General features: G+C 46.5%; 1 protein-coding gene across 1 annotated transcript in view; it reads left to right on the top strand.

Moving 5' to 3' along the window:
* Positions 1 to 20086, top strand: part of AMHR2 (anti-Mullerian hormone receptor type 2) — a 1032826-nt gene that overhangs the window by 247264 nt on the left and 765476 nt on the right. The window contains exon 3 of the mRNA XM_069653310.1: positions 4897 to 4956. Coding sequence (XP_069509411.1) covers positions 4897 to 4956 — 60 coding nt within the window. The remainder of the gene's footprint in view (positions 1 to 4896; positions 4957 to 20086) is intronic.

The following is a 20086-nucleotide window of genomic DNA, read 5'->3' as shown; positions in this document are numbered from 1 at the left end:
AGGGGATCCGGCGGGGTACCAAGCTCTGGGTGGGGTGTGCCCCCGGCGTGTTGGGGGCTCCCTGGATTTATTGTGTTGGCTTGGCTCAGAGGAGCTGTTGCCAGGTGTGTATAGCCGGCGAAGGAGAGGATTGCCTGGATGGCGGTTGGTTATTTGGGTGGCCTGTAGATTGGTGTGCAGGAAGCAGATCTGGCTGTTACCCAAGTGAGGCTAGATCGCTGTAGCTTGTCCCGCTGCAAAGGCCTGCTAGGCCAACCGGTTCCAGGATCCCCAGGCTCCACGGGCACCCTCTCTGGGGACCAACCACCCACCGCTCTGCGAAGTGGGGGTGGGATTATTAGTGTGTTCCCGTTGAGCCCATCCTGGGTGACGAGAGTGGTGCTGCTAGGGCTGTGTTCATAGTTTGTATTCCCCCAAAGACAGATATGCATTGCAATGGTGTGCAGTCCCTCTTTAGGCCTCAATGATACTGCCTCCAGCGCATTGCCCGTCGTGGCTGTGGGTGTTCAGGGTATGGGAGCTGGTGGTTAGGCTTCTTCAGGTTTCATCAGGCCCCCCACCAGCAGGGATCCCCCGCAGATGTCCGGATAGGTGGCGCTGCTCCCCCAGGTGTGTGTGTTTTGCGGCGTGGACCGACCCACCAAGAGGAGCCGCAGGAGTTGCCCCTCCTCTGGTTGCTGCTATGCGCGCCACCACTTAGTGAGCGCTGGAGGCTGCTTTATGGGATCAGGGTGATGTGACCACAGTATCCAACTGTCCACTTGTCTGGAGACCTCCAACCCCCAGTTGGTGGTGTTGGGAGCAGCCGGGGTCCCTGGGTCCCCACCTGAACCGTCCTTATATGTCTTTGTGTGCCCTTGTGTGTCGATTCGTGGGGGACTAACCCTGGAGGGGCACTCCTGATGTACTCTGCGGCCTCCCTCAATCCCCCTCTGCGCTGATGGTCTGTGTGGGGTGCGGCGTGGGTCCACTCACCGCCAGTTGATAGCTAACTGGGCGGTTGCAGAGCCTGCTTGGGGAGGGGGGTCTTTGATGTGTCCTGACCCCACTCACCATGTGGCTCCTCCGGTCACCGGCCTCCCGTGTGTGAGGTCCCCTCTCTGTGGAGCCGCTCCATGTTGGGTCGGTGCTTGGCTATGCTAGTTCGTCTCCGTTCTGCTGACCCTTCAGGGTGTTGGGTAGCTCTGGCTGCACGTGGGATCAAGTGGCCTGCTAGGGCTGTCAGTGCTAGGTGCGGGTGGCCCCTCCAGCCTGAGCGCGGGCTGGGGACTGCACTGGGGCCGGGGTAGGTTGCCCTTGTTGCTGCATTCTCCAGAGGCTCAGGGTTCCATGGACCAAAGCTGCGTTCCAGGCTCTCCTCTCAGGGGGAGGTTTACCACCCTGTCAACCGTTCTTCACTGCTCCGCCGTGTGGTTCGGGTCCGGGTTTCCCCCAGATCCCAGTGTTGCAGACCACTGAGAATCGGCCCGAATTTTGCTGCAAAGCCTCAACTGTCGAACCGCTCCACGTTGGGTCGGTGTGTGGCTGCGCCAGTTCGTTTCGGCTCCGCTGACCCTTCAGGGTGTTGGGCTGCTCCGGCTGTGCGTGGGATTGAGTGGCCTGCTAGGGATGACGGTGACAGGTGCGGGTGGCCGCTCCAGCCTGAGCGTGGGCCAGAGATGCGCTAGGGCCGAGGTGGATCGCCCTCGTTGCTGCGTCCTCCGGAGGTTCAGGGTTACATGGGCCACTGCTGCATTCCGCGCTCTCCCTTCAGGGGGAGGTCCGCCATCTTGTCATCCGCTGCTCGCTGCTCTGCCGCGTGGTTCGGGTACAGGTTTCACCCAGAACCTGACATTGCTGATAGCTGAGAGTCAGACAGAATTTGCAGCACAGCCTCAGTTGTCGATCGCGCGGCAAAAGAAACTTCAGATTACGGTTTCACCAGAGCATTATGGTTCAGCACGTGGCACCAGCCGGGACTCTCACAGAGCCTCTCCAAACGCCATGGCTCCAAGCCATGCCCAATGCAGAGGGTTTTGAACTTAATCCTCGCAGCCACTGGGAGCCAGTGCAGAGATTTCAGTCCAGGAGTGATACGATCCCTTGGCTTAAGGCCAAGGAAAAGTCTTGCAGTCCTGTTCTGGATGAGTTGCATGGGATGGAGAGTAGATGCAGGCAGATTTAGAAAGAGGTTGTTGCAGTAGTCCAGCCTAGAGAGAACAAGAGCTCTGGAGACAGTGAGCATCTGAGGGAAGGAGAGGAAAGGAAGAAAAGCTCTGAGTAGGTGCAGCTGGTAGTGTGACTTCTTAGAGATGTCAGAGATGTGAGGAGAGAAGCAAAGTGTGGAGTCAACGATGACCCCAAGCCTTTTAGCCTCGCAGGTGGGAGCAGGAAGAGGGCCAAGAGAGGCTGGCCAGAGAGTGACAGGAAAGGAGGGAGCGGGTGTGCCAATGAGGAGAATCTCAATCTTACTGGCATTAAGGCAGAGATCATTGGTGGCACACCACTCCTGGATAGCAGACAGACAGAGATGAGAGAAGGAGAAGAGGTGCTGAAGGTAGCCTGAAAATGAGCTGAGTGTCATCCGCATAGCACTGAAAGTTGGGGTAGAGAGCAGCAATCCGGTGGCCAAGAAGTGCCAGGTATTGGTTGAACAGCCAGGGAGAGAGGTTAGACCCTTGGGGAACACCACAGGTAGAGATAGAGATAGAGGAGAGGAAGGACCCAAGTTGGGCCCAGGAGGGTCGATCAGAGAGAACAGAAGTCAGCCATGCCAGGGCCTGACCGGCGATACCCAGGTTATCACGGAGATGGTTGAGGAGGATGGCATGGTTGACCGTGTCAAAGGCAGAAGAGAGATCAAGTAAGATGAGGGCACACAGGCTGTTGGAATCAAGGTTGGAGAGCAGGTCTTCACAGATGTTCAGGAGAGCAGTTTCCGTGCTTCTGGCAGCTCTGAAGCCAGACTGATGCTCATGAAGACAACAGATTCAGTGTGAAGATTAATGAATGAAGAGCTAGGAAAAGCAAGTAAAACGTGTTCGTAGTGGGCACATGGGCATGCAAGTCCACTGGTCTCACCGATCTCGGTCCTTGGCCCAGCCACTTTTCCCTGCACTGCCTACTTGCACTACGGGACTGTCTCTGTATCCTTCAGCCCCTTCTCCCGGCATTTACCTTGCACTTGCCACCAGCTGGCCCTATTATTTAATTTGTATTCAACTAACCATGTACAGCCCTTCCCCATGCGCGATCAGAAAGACACCTGGCCTAGTAGGATCGTTGTCTGTCTGCCCTTGTTCCCCACCTGCCTCGTCACGCCTAGAAACACTTGAGTATAGGCACGTTACAAATGCCATATCATATATCATATCATTCCTCACGCATGTAGACTAACTGTCGTTTATCATTTTATCTCGATTTATCTCGTTACTTTTCGCATTGATTTTAGAGACGAACATACTCCATTGAACTATCCTTGCAAGCAAATAGTTTCTGATCGGCCGTAATATATAAAATGAGTAATATTAATGAAGTTCGGCTAGCAAGACTAATTATAATTTTTTTGTTTTCATAGCAGGTATTTGATCCCATTCTGCCACTGCCATCTGTTTGAGACACCGGCGGATGCATTCTTCAGCAGACAACAACTGGAGCACGATCACCATATTATGGGACGATCGCCAAGGGCCCACATGCCCTTACGGTGTACTAGTGGCTAGAAGCAACATATCAACCTTTAGGCTGGACTAGTGCCTAGTTGATGGAACAGCCTTGCGCTTCACCGTGCTTCCAAAGTGATTCTTTTTACGAAAATGAACACCCTGTGTACCATAAAGGAACAGCGCGTGACTCAAGATGAAACGAAACAGTTATTGCGGATACAGATAAAAGAAAATAAATGGCTTTCGGAGTTCATATGGCAATTGCTGAATATTTTCTAAACATTTAATGTCAAATAAATGTACTTTACCAAATGTACCGTGTTGCTGTTTCATTTTAAAGTACAGTTTCATATTCCGAATTGTGGCGCGCTGTGTTGTGAGTTGATCTGTGTTGGTTTCCGGGTTCTGTGTGGAGTCGCGCAGAAGACGACTGGGCGCGTTTGCCTACGCAGCACAGTAACGTCACGGAGAGAGGCAGGGAATATGAATGTTTTGATAATGTCAGGCTCAGGGGCGGGGGAATTGATTTAGTGCCGCAAAAGCAGGTCAGCCAGGGCGATCGGGGAAAAGATAGGATTATCAGAAAATGGCGGCTCCCTGGTGCTTGTTTTCGCGTGAGTTTAATGGACGAAAACTCGGGTAAGGTCCATAGGAAAGTTTTCTAAAATCGAGCCACTTAGGCTTAAAAAAACATGGCCGACCCGTAGGGACAATAAAATTTTTTACTAGACCATGCCTTTAATGGCTGCAAGGCCGGGATATACCAGTTTGTGCTTTGTATATATGTTGGGGCTAGCTGCACCAATGTGTTGGGTGTGTGGTTTTTAAGCCTGTGGAGCCAGTCACCAAAGTAGGGTACTGGTTTCCAAGCCTGTAACAAAGTTGGGGGTAGGAGAGGGCTGAGTGAAAACCGTGGCTGGCATGTTGCTGGTGTTTTACAGTCTTGTTACCCAACTATTGACTTTCATTTTTTGTCACAGAAGTCATTCCCTCCCAAGATTTTAACCATGGACGTATTTTGATTTCCCAAAAAATGAAGCAACTTCCAAAACTGTAGGCATGTAATTGTATTACTTAATTACACAAAAACTAACTGAAGCGTTTTTTTTTTAGATTTGTGTCCACTGTCCTGTGGAGTGATGTAGATTTGTGGCTGACATCTTACTGATTCATACGTCTGATGATGTAATGTCCAAAGCTCTTAGGGATGAATGGGCTGTACAGTAATGTCACTTTTTTCTCTTGTATGCAGCATGGTTGTGGATCGCTGTGACCCTCATCCCTCTGATCCTGTTGGTGTTTGCGATCATTGGTAAGACATTGCTCAAGGCATCAGTTATTTTTCAATGTTGTCGATTTCTCATTTTTCTTCATCTTCCTCTGTTCATCTCCCATATTCCGTGGTTTCTTCCTTCTTTTTAAAAGGATTTCCTAGAAAAGTTCCTTACCCTTCCTCTCTCCCCTATCTCCCTCACTCCCTCACTTTCCTGTCTCTTCCATTGTTCACTTTCTTCCCTCCCTTTCTTGATTTTCTTTTCTTCACTTCCTCCTTTCATTCCCCCTCTCTGTTTAATAGTAGCGTGACAACAGGCATCTATAGGAGTCCCCAAACAACCATAGGTTGGAAGTTCGTAAGAGTTGCAATCCAGGACACAAAAATCACAAATGTGAATTGTATTAATGTTGTATGTGTAAACCAGAGTTGTGAAGTCATAGGGATACAGGTAAGGGAGCCACCTGCCCCATTCAAGATTGCTCTGGAAAATACTTCCAGCCGAATTGCAATGTTGTACCACTGGAAGTATTACGGATTGGAAATCCTCAAAATAAGTCCATTTTTACTTCTACCCAAGAGGTGGAGCAAAAATTGCAAATTGGACTTAAAATTGTCAAAATGTACAGTAGTGAACCAAACTACTTACTAGACATGATCCATTTCCACCCTCAATGTGATGGTATTGACAAATGATGCAAGCAATATTTCTGAAATAACACCAGCAGTGTTCCAGGAATATCACTACTTTTGCACTGGGTCTGGTGCAAACACTGAATTGGGCTTATATTTTTACGGCAGAGATGGTATTTACATCGATGGTATTTCTTCCTGTAAATCCATCCAACACATAATGAGAGCGTTTTTGGACCCAACATCAGAAAAATCACAGTCATATTAAGAATTGTTTCCATTTTTTGGTGGAAAGTGTCTTTTGCAATAAACGTTGACAGAGAGGAGTCTCTGCAAGCACATATTCTACACTTTAAGCACCATTGTTCAAGTAGTTCCATAGGAGTGTTGTGCAAGAAATTATAGTCTGACAGGTGGACTCATATACCTAGAGTCCTTTAAGACGAGGTAGCAATACTTGGAGGTGGATGGGGATGCAGAGATTACTCAAACATCAATAATCAAAATGACTCAGGAAGTTGGCAAAACTGTGTTCTGTTTTATATCAATTTTCTAAAACAGGGACTACAATGAACACCATCCAACGTCGCACATCACGATCTCAACACATTTTTAGAAAAAACAGTTATTTTATAACAAAAGCTTGTCATCACTGACATCATACTACGTGGCAAACTACAAAAACCTATGAGTAACGGTGGTTGGCTTTCAGGGAATCTCTAAGTATACGTTCTATGTTGCCAGAGGTTATGGATGGTTATCTATAGTCAGGTGGACAACTAAGCCCTCCCAAATAATTGGTAACCATCATCGTCACTAAATACACGATTGATTGGTTACACAAACTATAGGGCTCTTCATTACGTGGCTCTCTACAATTGGTTTGGCACACTTGTACACCTCTGGAATATTCCACACGCTAGCAGCACGCAGGCTACCATTCCAGGTGCATGGTAGGTTGGCGTGGTCTTGCCTCCTCACCAATTAGCCCAACATCTATCATCACTCCTACAGTCTGCCAGACAATTAAGGCTTTGAACTTGGCCTTGCAGAAGCTGCTTGTGCCTGAGTAATAAAGGGAGTGTGGCATTGCTCTGTCTCCTGGTTTCGGTGTAGCTTGACCCAAGCTATTTCGATCTCGACCATGTGACTTGGAGACCACTCTTTTGAGCCTTTTGCAGCATTTAATTCTATTAAATGATGAACTCTTGAGGCCTTCAGTGTTTTTTCATATGCTTCAAACAGGTTTTTTGTTCTTTTCTCACATTCATTGTAGCCTTTTTGGCAGGCACCCAATTCACTGCGGCCTCATCTTCTTGGTGCTGGGCTAGCCAAACCTTTCTCAAAATGTGTCCTCGCCATCAGTTTTATTTCTTACTGCGCCACACACTGAAATCCTTTCCACTCGTGGAGTTCAAACCTTGCTAAAGTGCATAGTGGAATATCCAGGTTCTGTACATTTCCTATATGTATACATTGGCGCATTGATGCAATCTAATTCACTACGTAGCCAGACTTTAAGGTTACTTTTCCCTACTTGTGTTTCTGCATCTGTACAAGTGTAAAATGACTTTGCATTTTCTTCATCGTTTCTGTAGAATGAGCATCTTCATCTCGAGCCCGAATTGTTGCTCATATTTATCACCTCCCCTTCAGATCTTAGGGAACGTTTATGATCTTTAACCTCATTCATCTTTTCTGAGTATGTCAGTTCTTACTTCTCATGACGTTATCAGGCTCCTCTCCTGTTCAAATGCACATTTCTTCTGGCACCCTACTCGGACAGGCACTATTTCTTCGTGCATTTATATAGGGTTTTTTCAATGGGTACCTTGTCTCGAAGGTTCGCTGCGGTACAGGCATTCTCACTGGAACTGCACGTGTCGCTATTTCCGGTTCCCAACATATAGGCAACATGGGGACGGAGCTTTGGGTGGTGGTACTTGACTCCACCTCTACTCAGGGTTCTTAGTAAACAAATTGTGGTATATTGTAAGAAGAGTCTCTGACAATTGCTGTGACACAGACATCTTTTATCATGTATTTGCCTAGTCAAAACAATATATTAGGTGGAAATATTCACATAATACAGAGTGGCTAACATCTATGGTTATTGCGGTATAGTGATAGATTGTACTTGAGCATGCTATGATCTTCTGATGGTCCCAGGAAGACCCGGTGGCATACCAAAGTCCCAAAGAAGGTAACAGGAGATAGAAGAGACCCGTTGGGGACATGGGTGTGTAAGAGAGGCAGGCTCGAGAGGCTTTGCACCCTTTGGGAAGGGTGCATTGAGCATCTGAGGTAAACCTCCTTATTGCAGTGGCAGTAATAAGCCCACTGATAACCGAAGCGTCTAGGACCCCAACGCAAACACATTGAGCACCCAAGGAGAACTTCCTCAACGCAGTGGCAGCCTAAGCTCACTGACCACCAGTGAATGGTCTGGGACCCCATCACGAGCACATTGAGCATCCAAGGAGAACTTCCTCGTCGCAGTAGCAGCAATACTCACACTGGCAACCAGAGAAGGGTCTGGGACCCTAACACAGGTGAACTAAGCATCAGAGGAGAACCTCCTCATCGAAGTGGCAGCAACAGGCCCACTGACCACCATAGAAGGGACTGGGACCCTGACACAAGTGTACTAAGCATCCAAGGAAAGCATCCTTGTCGAAGTGCCAGGGAGACCATGTGTCACAGCCATAATAACTCTGTGTGGTCTGACCATAACTTGTAGTTCCATAGAAATTACATGTTTTCTGAAAATTGGCAAATAACGTGACAGTTATCTGGTCTCTATTAACATCAGGGGTAAAGAAAATATTATGAACTCAGCTCTAGTACCCTGACTCCCTGAAGAGACCAGTATTGCTACCGACTTTCCTCGATTTGGTAAGTTGATAGAGGAAATTACCAGTTAAATATTCCCCTTTTGATACCTGAAAGGAAGAAGGATTTAAACCTAATATACTTGTCAGAAGTTATATGGAAACCTTGGAGATGGTCCTAAGCCAGATCAGCAAAATCATGACCTCTGGACAATTTCAGATGGGGAACCCAGCAATATTATGTGGAAGGTCATGTGCCGATTTGAAAGGTATTGTCACTTCTCTTCTTTCTTTCATCTGCTTCTCACTGAGTGTGAGGTCCTGTTGCCACCCTCGTGGCCATCTGTTGTTCTCCTGCACATGTGCAGTTTGTGCCTGGCTGCTGACCATTCCATTAGATAGGTGCACTTTCTGTGCATTACTGCACCTCCAGGGTAATTATTGAACCTGAAAAATCTAAATTGGAAAAAACAAAAGAGAAGAAAAAGAAAAAAATGAAATTTGCATATAATTGTTGGAAAGGACTGTTTTATTTGGCATTTTCATCGTGCTGCCATTTTTTGAGCTTTTTAATACCTGGAGCTGCCTTGCTATTTTGAAAGCGCAAGTCTTTTCCCACTAATGCCTGCTTAATTGACTGTTTTTTGGCCCTTGCAAGATGGCCGCCGTGGTTTTCTTTGTTGTGTAGGCAGGCTGTGCTGAACCACCTCTCTCTGTGCTGCACTCCCATTGGTTGCTGAGTGTTTTCTTCCATTCAATCAGGGACCGCAGGCTTCAGCCGGCCCTCTCAGCAAGACCCACTGGCTGGAACTGGTTTCTTTCATCTGCTTCTCACTGAGAGTGAGGTCCTGTTTCCACCCACCTGGCCATCTTTTGTTCTCCTGCGCATGTAGAGTTTGTGCCTGGCTGCTGACAATTCCATTAGGTAGGTGCACTTTCTGTGCATTACTGCACCTCCAGGGAAATTATTGAACCTGAAAAATCGAAATTGGAAAAAAAAGAGAAGAAAAAGAAAAAAACAAAATGTGCATATAATTGTTGGAAAGGACTGTTTTATTTGGCATTTCCATCGTGCTGCTATTTTTTGAGCTTTTTAATACCTGGAGCTGCCTTGCTATTTCCTATCACCTCTCCCTGTGCTGCACTCCCATTGGTTGCTGAGTGTTTTATTCCATTCAATCAGGAACCGGCAGGCTTCAGCCGGCCCTCTCAGCAAAGGCCCACTTCTAAGGCCCACTTCTAAGGCCCACTTCTAAGGCCCACTTCCAAGGCCTCTGTCTCCTCCCTGCAGCTTAACCACAATGAGGCTGCCACCTCACTCCTCTAAGAAATCTGGACTGCCTTGACTTTGCCTCCTCCAGAACTATGGGTTAGTTCCCTCCTTATGGACTCACTCCTACCGCCTTTGACTATCACTGTTCTTTCTGCTTCTTACTCCCATGTTGTCATCCTGATGTGCAGTGCTTCCTAAAACCCTTTGCTAACATCTGATTCCAAGATTGAAAAGTCAAATCTTGCTGTTTTTGCTTTGTTCTAAAAAGTCAAATCTTGCTGTTTTTGCTTTGTTCTAAAAAGTCAAATCTTGCTGCCCATTGCGAAATTCTCTGTGTTTTGCTTGTATACTGTTTCTTCTCTGTAACTTGCCAGCCCAGTGACCTCACCACTCTCTTTTGTCCGACACTTACCTGCCTTAGCCCCCCAGTATCTCCATCCTCTCCTCGCTTCCATCCCAATGGCGCTTTCTGTTTCTCCTATCTTTTCCAACTGCTTCTCCATTGACTATCCTTCCCTTCTCACTAAGTTTGGTAGGAAGAAGTTCAAAAAGGATATCTTGGCCTCTAACCCTGGTCTTCCTATCGCTAACACCTACTCCAATGCTTCCGCCAGACAGACCCTCACCAACATCCTCTTTGTCGTTCCTTCGCCAGATGTATGGACTCCTCATATGGTCTCTGTGCTCTGCCCTATCTCCTCCTCTCCCATTAATGGTGGCACTCACTGGGAAGTTCTCATGGCTTCCTTCGACTCCTCTAAAGTCATCATTAATGTCTACCTAAATGGCACTGTCATGGTCCAAGGCCCTCAGGCCAATCTCTTCCTCTTTGATAGGCGCTTTCACTCGCCTCATCCATTTCCTCTCATCTCCTGCTGTCCCCTCCTCTCCCCCCTTGGCTACCTTGCCCTCACTCTCCTCCCTGATGGCTACAAGATTCTCTCAGCGCCCAGTTCCTCCCGGTGCGGTGGGGGAGTAGCCCTGATCTTTCCTGAGTGGATTCCTGCCTCTATCATTCCCACTCAGACCTACTCCTCTTTTGAATGCCTTGTCTGTAGGCTTTCTCTCTCGCCTACCCATTCTGTTACTGTGGTTACCATCTACCGGCCTCCTGCTCAAATCACCTCATTTCTCTCTGAGTGGGCAGACCTCTCCGCCTCCCTCCTGGCCTCTACCACTCAACTCCTCCTCCTCGGTGACCTCAATATACATTTAGACGCACCCTGCTCCTCCTCTGTACTCTTCCGTGACCTCTGCGACTCCCTCTCCCTGTCCATCCTCCCCTCTGGCCCGACTCACTCTGCAGGGCACACACTCGATGTCTTGATCTCCTCTGACCTCCCCCTCTCCATCCCTCTGACCACTCCTTTCTCCTGGAGCGATCACTCCCTCCTCTCCTCTCATCTCTCGCTCTCTTCCCCCCAAGCCAAGCCTACCCCAACACTGCCACCTACCTTCTCGGACATCCGGCCCATGAAGCGTGTGTCAGTTGAGGCTTTTGCTGCCACTTTCTCCCCCCACCTCCACCTTTGGCTGTCTCACATCCTGACACAGCCCTGTCTCTGCTCTACTCTTCAATTTCTGATACTCTTGATGCTCTTGCCCCTGTCATGAGGATCCTTTTGAAGTCCAAAGCAAAGTGCAATTCATGGTATGACTCTGATCTAGCTACACTTAAACTTAAGTGTACGGTGGCTGAGAGGAAATGGAGGACTTCTTGTTCATCTTCTGACAAACTGGCCTGTTGCCCGCTTCAAAGGCAATACCAACTCTCTGTCTTCACCAAGAAGAGAGCCCACATTCAAGCTCGTGTCTCTGCGGCATCTAACAACTCGGCTGAACTCTTTAAAATCTGCAAGGAGCTGGCCAACCCTGCTGCAGTCTCTACCCCTCCTGTTGCCTCCCAGGCTCTTTGCAGTGCCCTTGCCTCTCACTTAATTTAAAAAAACTCAGGACATCCTGTCCACCCTCTCCACCCACACCCCTCCTCTCCCCTCTCCATCTGTGCTTGCTGACCCTCCTTTAGCCACCCCCCACCATCCTTCTCGTCCTTTCCTCTTTTCTCCCCTGACGAGGTTGCTGTTCTCCCCTGACGAGGTTGCTATGAAAGCCTCATCAAAACAGGTTCACCCTGTTCCTCTAAAACCATCAAGGACCACATTGACACCCTTGCTGCGGCCCTTTTCTGATTTTTGCAACCACTCGTTTGCCTCAGGATCCTTCCCCTCCACTCTGAAGCACTCCTTTATGCATCGTCTTCTCAAGAAACCCACAGCTGATCCTTCTTGTCCAGCTAACTATCGCCCAAAATTTCCATTACTCCCTTTCTGGGCAAACTCCTGGAAAAGGCCATCTTTCAGCTTAACCTTCATTCCAATTCTATTGGCTGTCTCCATGACCACCAGTCTAGCTTCAGAGCTGCCAGAAGCACGGAAACCGCTCTCCTGAACATCCGTGAAGATCTGCTGTCCAACCTTGACTCTAACATTCCCTCTGTCCTTATCCTCCTCGATCTCTCTTCTGCCTTCGACACGGTCAACCATACCATCCTGCTCAACCGTCTCTGTGAAACCCTGGGTATCACTGATCAGGCTCTGGCCTGGCTGACCTCTTTCCTCTCAGATTGACCCTCCCGGGTCCAACTTGGGTCGTTCCTTTCATCTATCTTCCTCTCTACCTGTGGTGTTCCCCAGGGGTCTAACCTCTTGCCCTGGCTTTTCAACCAATACCTGGCAACTCTCGCCCACTGCATTGCCACTTTCTGGTCAAATTTCCAGTGCTATGCTGACGACACTGAACTCATTTTAAGGCTGCCTTCTGCCACCTCCTCTCCCTCTCTCATCTCTGATTGCCTAACTGCCATTCAAGATTGGTGTGCCACCAATGATATTTGTCTGAATTCTAGCAAGACGGAGATCCTCCTCATCAGCACACCTTCACCATCCTTTCCACTCACTCTCTGGCCGGCCTCCCTTGGCCCTCCTCCTACCCCCACATGCGATGCTAAGAACCTCGGGGTCATCTTTGACTCCACCCTTTCCTTCTCCGCCCACATCTCTGAGGTCTCTAAAAAGTCAAATTTCCTACTGCACCTCCTCAGAGGTACTCTGCCTTTCCTCTCCTTCACCCAGAAGCTCATGGTATCCCAAGCTCTGGTTCTCTCTAGCTTGGACTATTGTAACAGCCCCTTTTTAAATCTACCTGCCTCTACTCTCCGCCCTCTGCAACTAATCCAGAACAGGACTGCGAGACTTGTCCTTGGCCTCAAGCCCCGGGATCATATCTCTCCAGCTTTGAAATCTCTCCATTGGCTCCCAGTGGATGCAAGGATTAAATTCAAAACCCTCTGTGGCTTTCTGGGGCTTGGGTCCAAAATACCTTCAGCTATCCCTCCCCTGCTCGAGCTCTTTGCTCCTCTACCTCCAACTCCCGCAGGGTCAGTCATTTTTCAAAGAAATGATCTGGGGGTAGATCTCTGTCTTCGGCTGGGGCCTCCCTCTGGAACAGCCTCCCTGCCACTCTAAAACTTGAGGAGAACCATCTCCGGTTCCGGAAGCACCTCAAGACCATCCGCTTTTCTTCTGCCTTCGCTCCCCCTCTACCCTGCTGATCTGTTCTCTCTTGGCACCGTGCACCTGGCCACCGGGCCCAGGTACCTGCTCACCCTGCCACCCTCCCGCACTGCTTCCAGGCCACCCCTTGCACTGGGGTCTGTATCTGTAACCATACAGCTCCCACCTTTTTCTTCCTGCACTTATCAGACCTACCCTGTCTGCTGCCTTAAACCTAGCACTTGCAAATTTCTGGCTGCACTACCACTGTGTGTTGCCTTTATTATTTATTTATTGTTATTTATCTGTTTCTCCTCTGCTTCGCACTTTCCACTTCTCTCCCCTACCATGCACTGTTCCCCTCCCTCTCTCTCATGCTCTTGCGCGTTCTGAAAGTCACTGGGTCTAGTAAGATCGTTGTTTTGTTCTCCCCTGTTCCCCTCCCTTGCCTTGTTGCGCTCTGAAACACTTGTGTACAAGCGTGATACAAATAAAATATCAATATCAATATCTCCCCAAGGGGGAGCCCTATCCCATTAGGCTAGGGAGGTGCAGGTGCTGCCCAATAGTCCCCCTAGGGGGGATATAGTGTGGGAGGTCCTAATGGGGAGGGACTCCGCCTCTGGGGGTAAGGACGATCACCTAGGGTATAGCCAGTTGACCAATGTCACACCCCAACCTTCCCTAACCCCCCATACCAAACAAATTCCTCGACCAATGTATTTCTGTAGTGTAAGAGAAAAAGCCCCAACAGAAAGTACCAGGACGAAGAAGATCACAGAAGATATGAAGATGACTGTTTGTGCTAGTACTGGTACGAGGTGGCCCCCAAGGATGCGTGAAGATCAATCCATCAAGATCAACAAAGAACTTTGACAATCTGTCAGGACGGGACTTTAAACATTGTAGTAGAAGAGAAGAAAGACTGAAGACTTCATCAAGCCTAGCAGAGAGAGGCAGCAGAGCGGGCGTTTCAAGTCCTGTCGGGTGACCAGGGATTCCAAAGAGTGGAGGACACAGCAAAGTGCTGAGGGAGTTCTCCGTTAGTCCAGCACCCAAACACAAAGCAGGAAGAGAGCCAAGCAGACCAGTAAAGCCATGGTGCTGCAGAAGCAGAGGAGAGAAGCCCGAATAGCTGGAGAGACGCGCCCCAGTCCCAGGAAGACCCGGTGGCATACCAAAGTCCCAAAGAAGGTAACAGGAGATAGAAGAGACCCGTTGGGGACATGGGTGTGTAAGAGAGGCAGGCTCGAGAGGCTTTGCACCCTTTGGGAAGGGTGCATTGAGCATCTGAGGTAAACCTCCTTGTTGCAGTGGCAGTAATAAGCCCACTGATCACCGAAGCGTCTAGGACCCCAACACAAACACATTGAGCACCCAAGGAGAACTTCCTCATCGCAGTGGCAGCCTAAGCTCACTGACCACCAGTGAATGGTCTGGGACCCCATCACGAGCACATTGAGCATCCAAGGAGAACGTCCTCGTCGCAGTAGCAGCAATACGCACATTGGCAACCAGAGAAGGGTCTGGCACCCTAACACAGGTGAACTAAGCATCAGAGGAGAACCTCCTCATCGAAGTGGCAGCAACAGGCCCACTGACCACCATAGAAGGGACTGGGACCCTGACACAAGTGTACTAAGCATCCAAGGAAAGCATCCTTGTCGAAGTGCCAGGGAGAAGTCTGCTGAGGCCCTGAGAAGAATTTGAGAATTTGCCAATACCAGGAGAAGAGAGAAATTATCCTGGTTCTGAAAGTTTAAGAAGTGAAAGCCATTTTGACCAAGATACACCAGGGGAAGGGAGTCATTCCCCCTGACTTTGGTGTGAACTATATTAGAGTGTGTGAACCAATAGCAGGAGAAGGGAGTCATTCTCCTGTGCCTGAAAGATGAAGAACTTGAAAGTCTTTTTGATCTAGAGAAGCCAGTGGAAGGGAGTCATTCCCCCTGTCTTTGAACTGTATTGGAGTGTCGGAACCAATACCAGGAGAAGGTAGTCATTCTCATGGTTCCGAAAGTTGACTGGTGCAAAGGTTTGTTGGAACCACAAGCCAGGGGAAGGTATTCTTTTAAAAAAAAATGTATTTGTGTTTGGTGTACAAACACCTTCACAAACATACAAAACCACAAACAAGAACATATGAACAGTAGACAAATTAAGATCAAGAAAAGGAACAATTCTGCATAATATAATTAAAAAAAAACTCTAAGAGCTAAAAACATGAGTCTTGCTAGATATGCTACAAACTTTACAATTTCACAAAGCAATGTGCAAGCAATAACGAATGACGAAATAAGAGCTTAAATAAAGATAACATTAGCAATCCAACCAGTGAAGATTGAGATTGTCTATAAACAAGACCAAGGGAATATTAAGAAAAGAAAAGATAATAGAGAGTAAAATGAAATACATATGAGAATTCATAAAAAACATAGAAAAGTTGGAACCCAGTGAAAGCAAAAATTGCAAATAATAATCAGAGGACTTACATAAATAAACAAAAATACAATGATTTTGAACACATCTCATGTACATAAGAAGCAATGTGAACCGAAAGAAATATAATATTATTGCCAACATACATCATATAAAGCAGACTTTGTCCTCAAATGCAAAACCAGCGATTGTGAGATCTGATCAGACTTCAAATTCATTTAATTTAACCTCAATGTAATATAGAAAGCGCACAAGGGCAAAATGAGTCAACTGTTTACACCCCACATGCATCGTTTCCACAATAAATTGCGTGAGAAAGTAGAACCCTCACAGACAAATTTGCCTAATATTTGATTTCTTTGAGTATTATAATAGTTACAGAATACAATATGTTTCAGCGTTTCTAGCCCACTACACAGATTGCAGAAACGACAAGATCCGTCAGATGATACATCCTTTTTCGATCTCCAATTTTTAGTACGAGCATTGGTGTGCAATATATCTAATCTGAATTTCATATATACATTTCTAGCCTTATTGCAGGGAAAACATATCAAGTAAGGGAGACGTGGCTTTTGACCGTGCCTAAATTGAGCGTATTCTATGTAGGATTTGAACCCTGCAATACAGTTGGATATGTTAGCCTAATCATTTTGAAAGTGCATTTTTTTTACTAAACTGATCATTCGGCTCCATTGAGATTGTGCCTAGCAGGGACTCCATTTGACTGCTGAAATTAGCATTTCAAAAGTGGATTTGATTGGGAAAGGAGTGCTGCAAGATTTTCGTAAAGTGAGTTGGCAGGAGGATGTAGCATTTTTTACAATAATTAGTTAGCATCCTCCAATAGAATTTGGAAGCTAAGGAGGAGAGCCCAAGCTCATGAATTAAGATGGCATTGGGCAAGGACTTGGGTAGCCCAAGGACTGATTTCCATATCTTACCTTGCACCTTGTTTAGCATTGCGCCAATGTCCAACAGACAAAGGTCCAAACCATAAAGTACAGTTGCTTCAACTTTCATGACATAAAAGTCTATAATGGGCATGAGAGAAAATGTACAGTGCCTATAAAATATGAGTTTCATTGAGATGTGAGTGGGGCAACTTTAGTTATAAGTAAACTCTGCCACATCTTGATGGAACTCTTATTAGAAAGATTGTTGCCCAAATAAGTCATGCATGAAGTACGCTAGGTTGGATTCTGATCAGTGGACCATTTGAAAGTGAAGATTTATTTCCTATTAGAGAATACCATGATTTTTGATTTGGAAGGATTAGTGACTAAATTGTGTTGTTTGGCAAATGAAGAAAATAGAGTGGGTTTGTTCTGTAAACCAAAGGGAGTACGATCAAACAAGATTACGTCATCTGCAAATGCAAGCCAATGCAGGTGCAGACTTCCTAATTTTGACGGAAGAACATTGTAAGTATTCCAAATATGATCGACATAGGAAAGATACAGATTGAAAAGTATCACTGCTAGGTTGCAACCTTGTTTGACACCAATTCAGTGGAAATTGTATCAGTTAGCAGGCCAGATTGATTTATGCAAACTCTGTAATTTGTTTGATCGTGTAACAGAGCAATGATTCCCACAATCCGGGCTGGAATGCCATAGGCAAGCATTTTGTTCCACAAAGACCCTCTTATGACACTGTCGAAGGCAGATGACATATCCAACGATGCCATATAAATGGGGCCACATTGAGCATGATGAGAGAATGCTAGGAGATGAGCTAAAATGGTGGCATTTAATGTGGTGGCCATAGATTTCTGGAAGCCTACCTGATATCAGGACAGAATGGGGTGAGTAGCGATGAACAGCTCTAGTTGGTTTAAAATGAGGATGGCAAAAAACTTTGCAGAGACATCAATGAGTGCGATGGGACGGTAATTAGCGGGATCACCAATGGGACCTTTCTTGTGCAGAGGTATAATGATAGAAGTTAGCCAGGTTGGCGGAATGACTTTGGTTTGGAAAATGATATCAAATCTATGCTTTAAGATCTTTGCCCAAGAGGATCATCTTTGAGAACACAGGGTGGCAACCCATCGGGTCCAGCTGCTTTCGAGAACTTTTATGGATCGCCCATTGCACATCCTCTAATGACCAAGGACATATTGAAGGAATACTTTTGACAAGAGTATGAATTTCATAATGGGCGAAGCACTGCGGTAGTGCATATTTAGCCTTGAAAAACTCTATCCAGGTCTCGCCTACTATTGCGGAATCAAAACTGGACATATAATTACCAGCTGGATTTCTCCTGATGGCCCAGATGTCTTTAGTGTTACGTTTGCATAAATGCAAAATCATTTGGTGGTTGTTTTCTTGGTGACATTCAAATTGGATCTTTTTCAATTCCATTTTGTATCTGGATAAGATTTTTTTTTTTGGGCCGAAACATGAGAAGAGCAGGCTGCAGATGTTACCTTGAGCTGTCTAAGATCACGATTCTTGGTACGTTTAAGAACTGCAATTAATTGATAAAATGTATTAGGGTGAAGAGAGTGCTTGGAGATATGTGCTTTATTGGCTATCATTTGCAAATGCGATTGCGTCATTTGCATATTCCACTCTAGTACTTTCTCCTACGACATTCCCTTGGACCAACCATTCTTCTCAACCCACAGATCACGAATGACCAAGGTGGTAAATTGCCTGCACAAGCCTCGGTTCCAGCGAATAGAAAGCGCATGTCACTCGGTTTCCACTAAGGACACAGTAGAGTGTAGGTTGAAGGACTTGATGGAAATATGGATGTTACAGCTTAGGGTCATGTGATCTCCCAACCCAGGGTTGGAGATGGTAACGGGGTCAGTGCAGCCTATAAGCCGGTGCGAGACCCCAATGTAGTCTATGGTTGATTTACGTATTACTCTGTGCCAGGTGACTGCCGATTGATTCACAGCTATGGGGACGATATAAATGTCCAATCCTCCAGAAATGGTCCCCAACAGGAGCCTGTATCAAGATGAAAGATCACTATAGACACTCTTGGGAACCTTGGTAAGGTTGTCATTGCATAAAGTCAAGGTAGAATTCAAATTCCCCGCAATGATAATCTCATAGTCTCGATTACAAAGAATTGCGTCTGATAACACTAAGTTTAATTTTGCTATTAGCGTTGCCTGTCGTATGACACTGGGATTCCAATATAAAGAAATGATTAGAATACAAGAATGTGAGTTGCCTTGAAGAATCACTTCGATGACCAAGAATTCATCAGCAGAGTAAATGCATTTTGACGTGAGTCACAAACTATTATGGAAAAGGATGGCTAAGCCACCGGACGGACGTCCAATCGAACCACATTTAGCAAAGTGGGTAAATTAAGTGAAACCATATAAATCAATGTGGGACATACATATTGTTTCCTGTAAAAGAATGATAGACGGTGTGTTTGTAGAGGATAACAAACTGTGCCACAAGAACAGATTTTTAAAACCGCAGCCGTTCCAAGATAGTATTGAAAAAGGAGTAAGTTACGAATTTCCCACGGTTTTGTCGTCGTTGGACACTGATTTAATATATGTTTCCAACCAATCTAGGCCCTTAATAACATTCGCAAAAGATGCCAAGTGGCCTAGCATTTCCACATCAAAAGCTTTGGGAGGCATGCCCTCTGCCCCCAGGATAGCCTTGTCCTGTTTTGGAGTTGGCATATACTCTAGAAATGTCCAAGAGTCGTCGATAGACTGAAATGCCTATAATTCAAGGCCAAATAGTGCGAGTTCTGCTTGATGATCCCATAACAATTTCGCAATTATTTGGGATTGAAGTTTGCATAGCATGCGATTGTTATTTTGAGTTGCAAACTTTACCCACTCAACATCGTCTGAGTTAAGAATTTAATGAAATGTTTTCATTAGATATGAGCGATTAATTTGTGCTTGCCCATTGAGAGTAGCATCGCTGACCCATCCAAGAATGTGTTTCATTTCAGCAGACACATCCTTAAAAGTAAGGAGCGAGGGTTGCATATTGGGGGTCAAGTTGTTGGAGTTTGAAGACTGTGTGTCGACAATGATGTCATCCTGTAGATTTAAGCTGGTAGCCCCCTTGGGAGCAGAGTTTATCAAGGAAGATGGCAAACTTTCCCCAGTTCCATGGGCATCGACTGCTGGTGCAACACAATTTGTCAAATTGGTTATTCAATCAGTGCTATTGGAAATTGTTGTTTGAGAATATACAGCAGTTGACTTAACAGATGCTGTAGCCTGTGGAGAATTGGCTAGAGGGACGACATCAAATAGCTCGACAATGTAGACTTTTTGTTTTAAGTCAGCTGAAAGAAGTCAGACAATTGAGTTTGGGTAAGGGGTACATTAGATTGTAAGCGTCTGCCCAAATTGGTAGAGAGTGTTACTTGCTGAGCGAAGGCAATTTGTGGAATTAACAATTGCAAGTTAGCAGATTTTGGAATTGTCTTGGCCACAG

This window comes from Ambystoma mexicanum, chromosome 3q (genome assembly GCF_040938575.1).
Source record: "Ambystoma mexicanum isolate Mex_15411 chromosome 3q, UKY_AmexF1_1, whole genome shotgun sequence".
In the NCBI taxonomy this organism is placed as follows: Eukaryota; Metazoa; Chordata; class Amphibia; order Caudata; family Ambystomatidae; genus Ambystoma; species Ambystoma mexicanum.
This window is presented reverse-complemented; position numbering and strand designations above follow the sequence as displayed.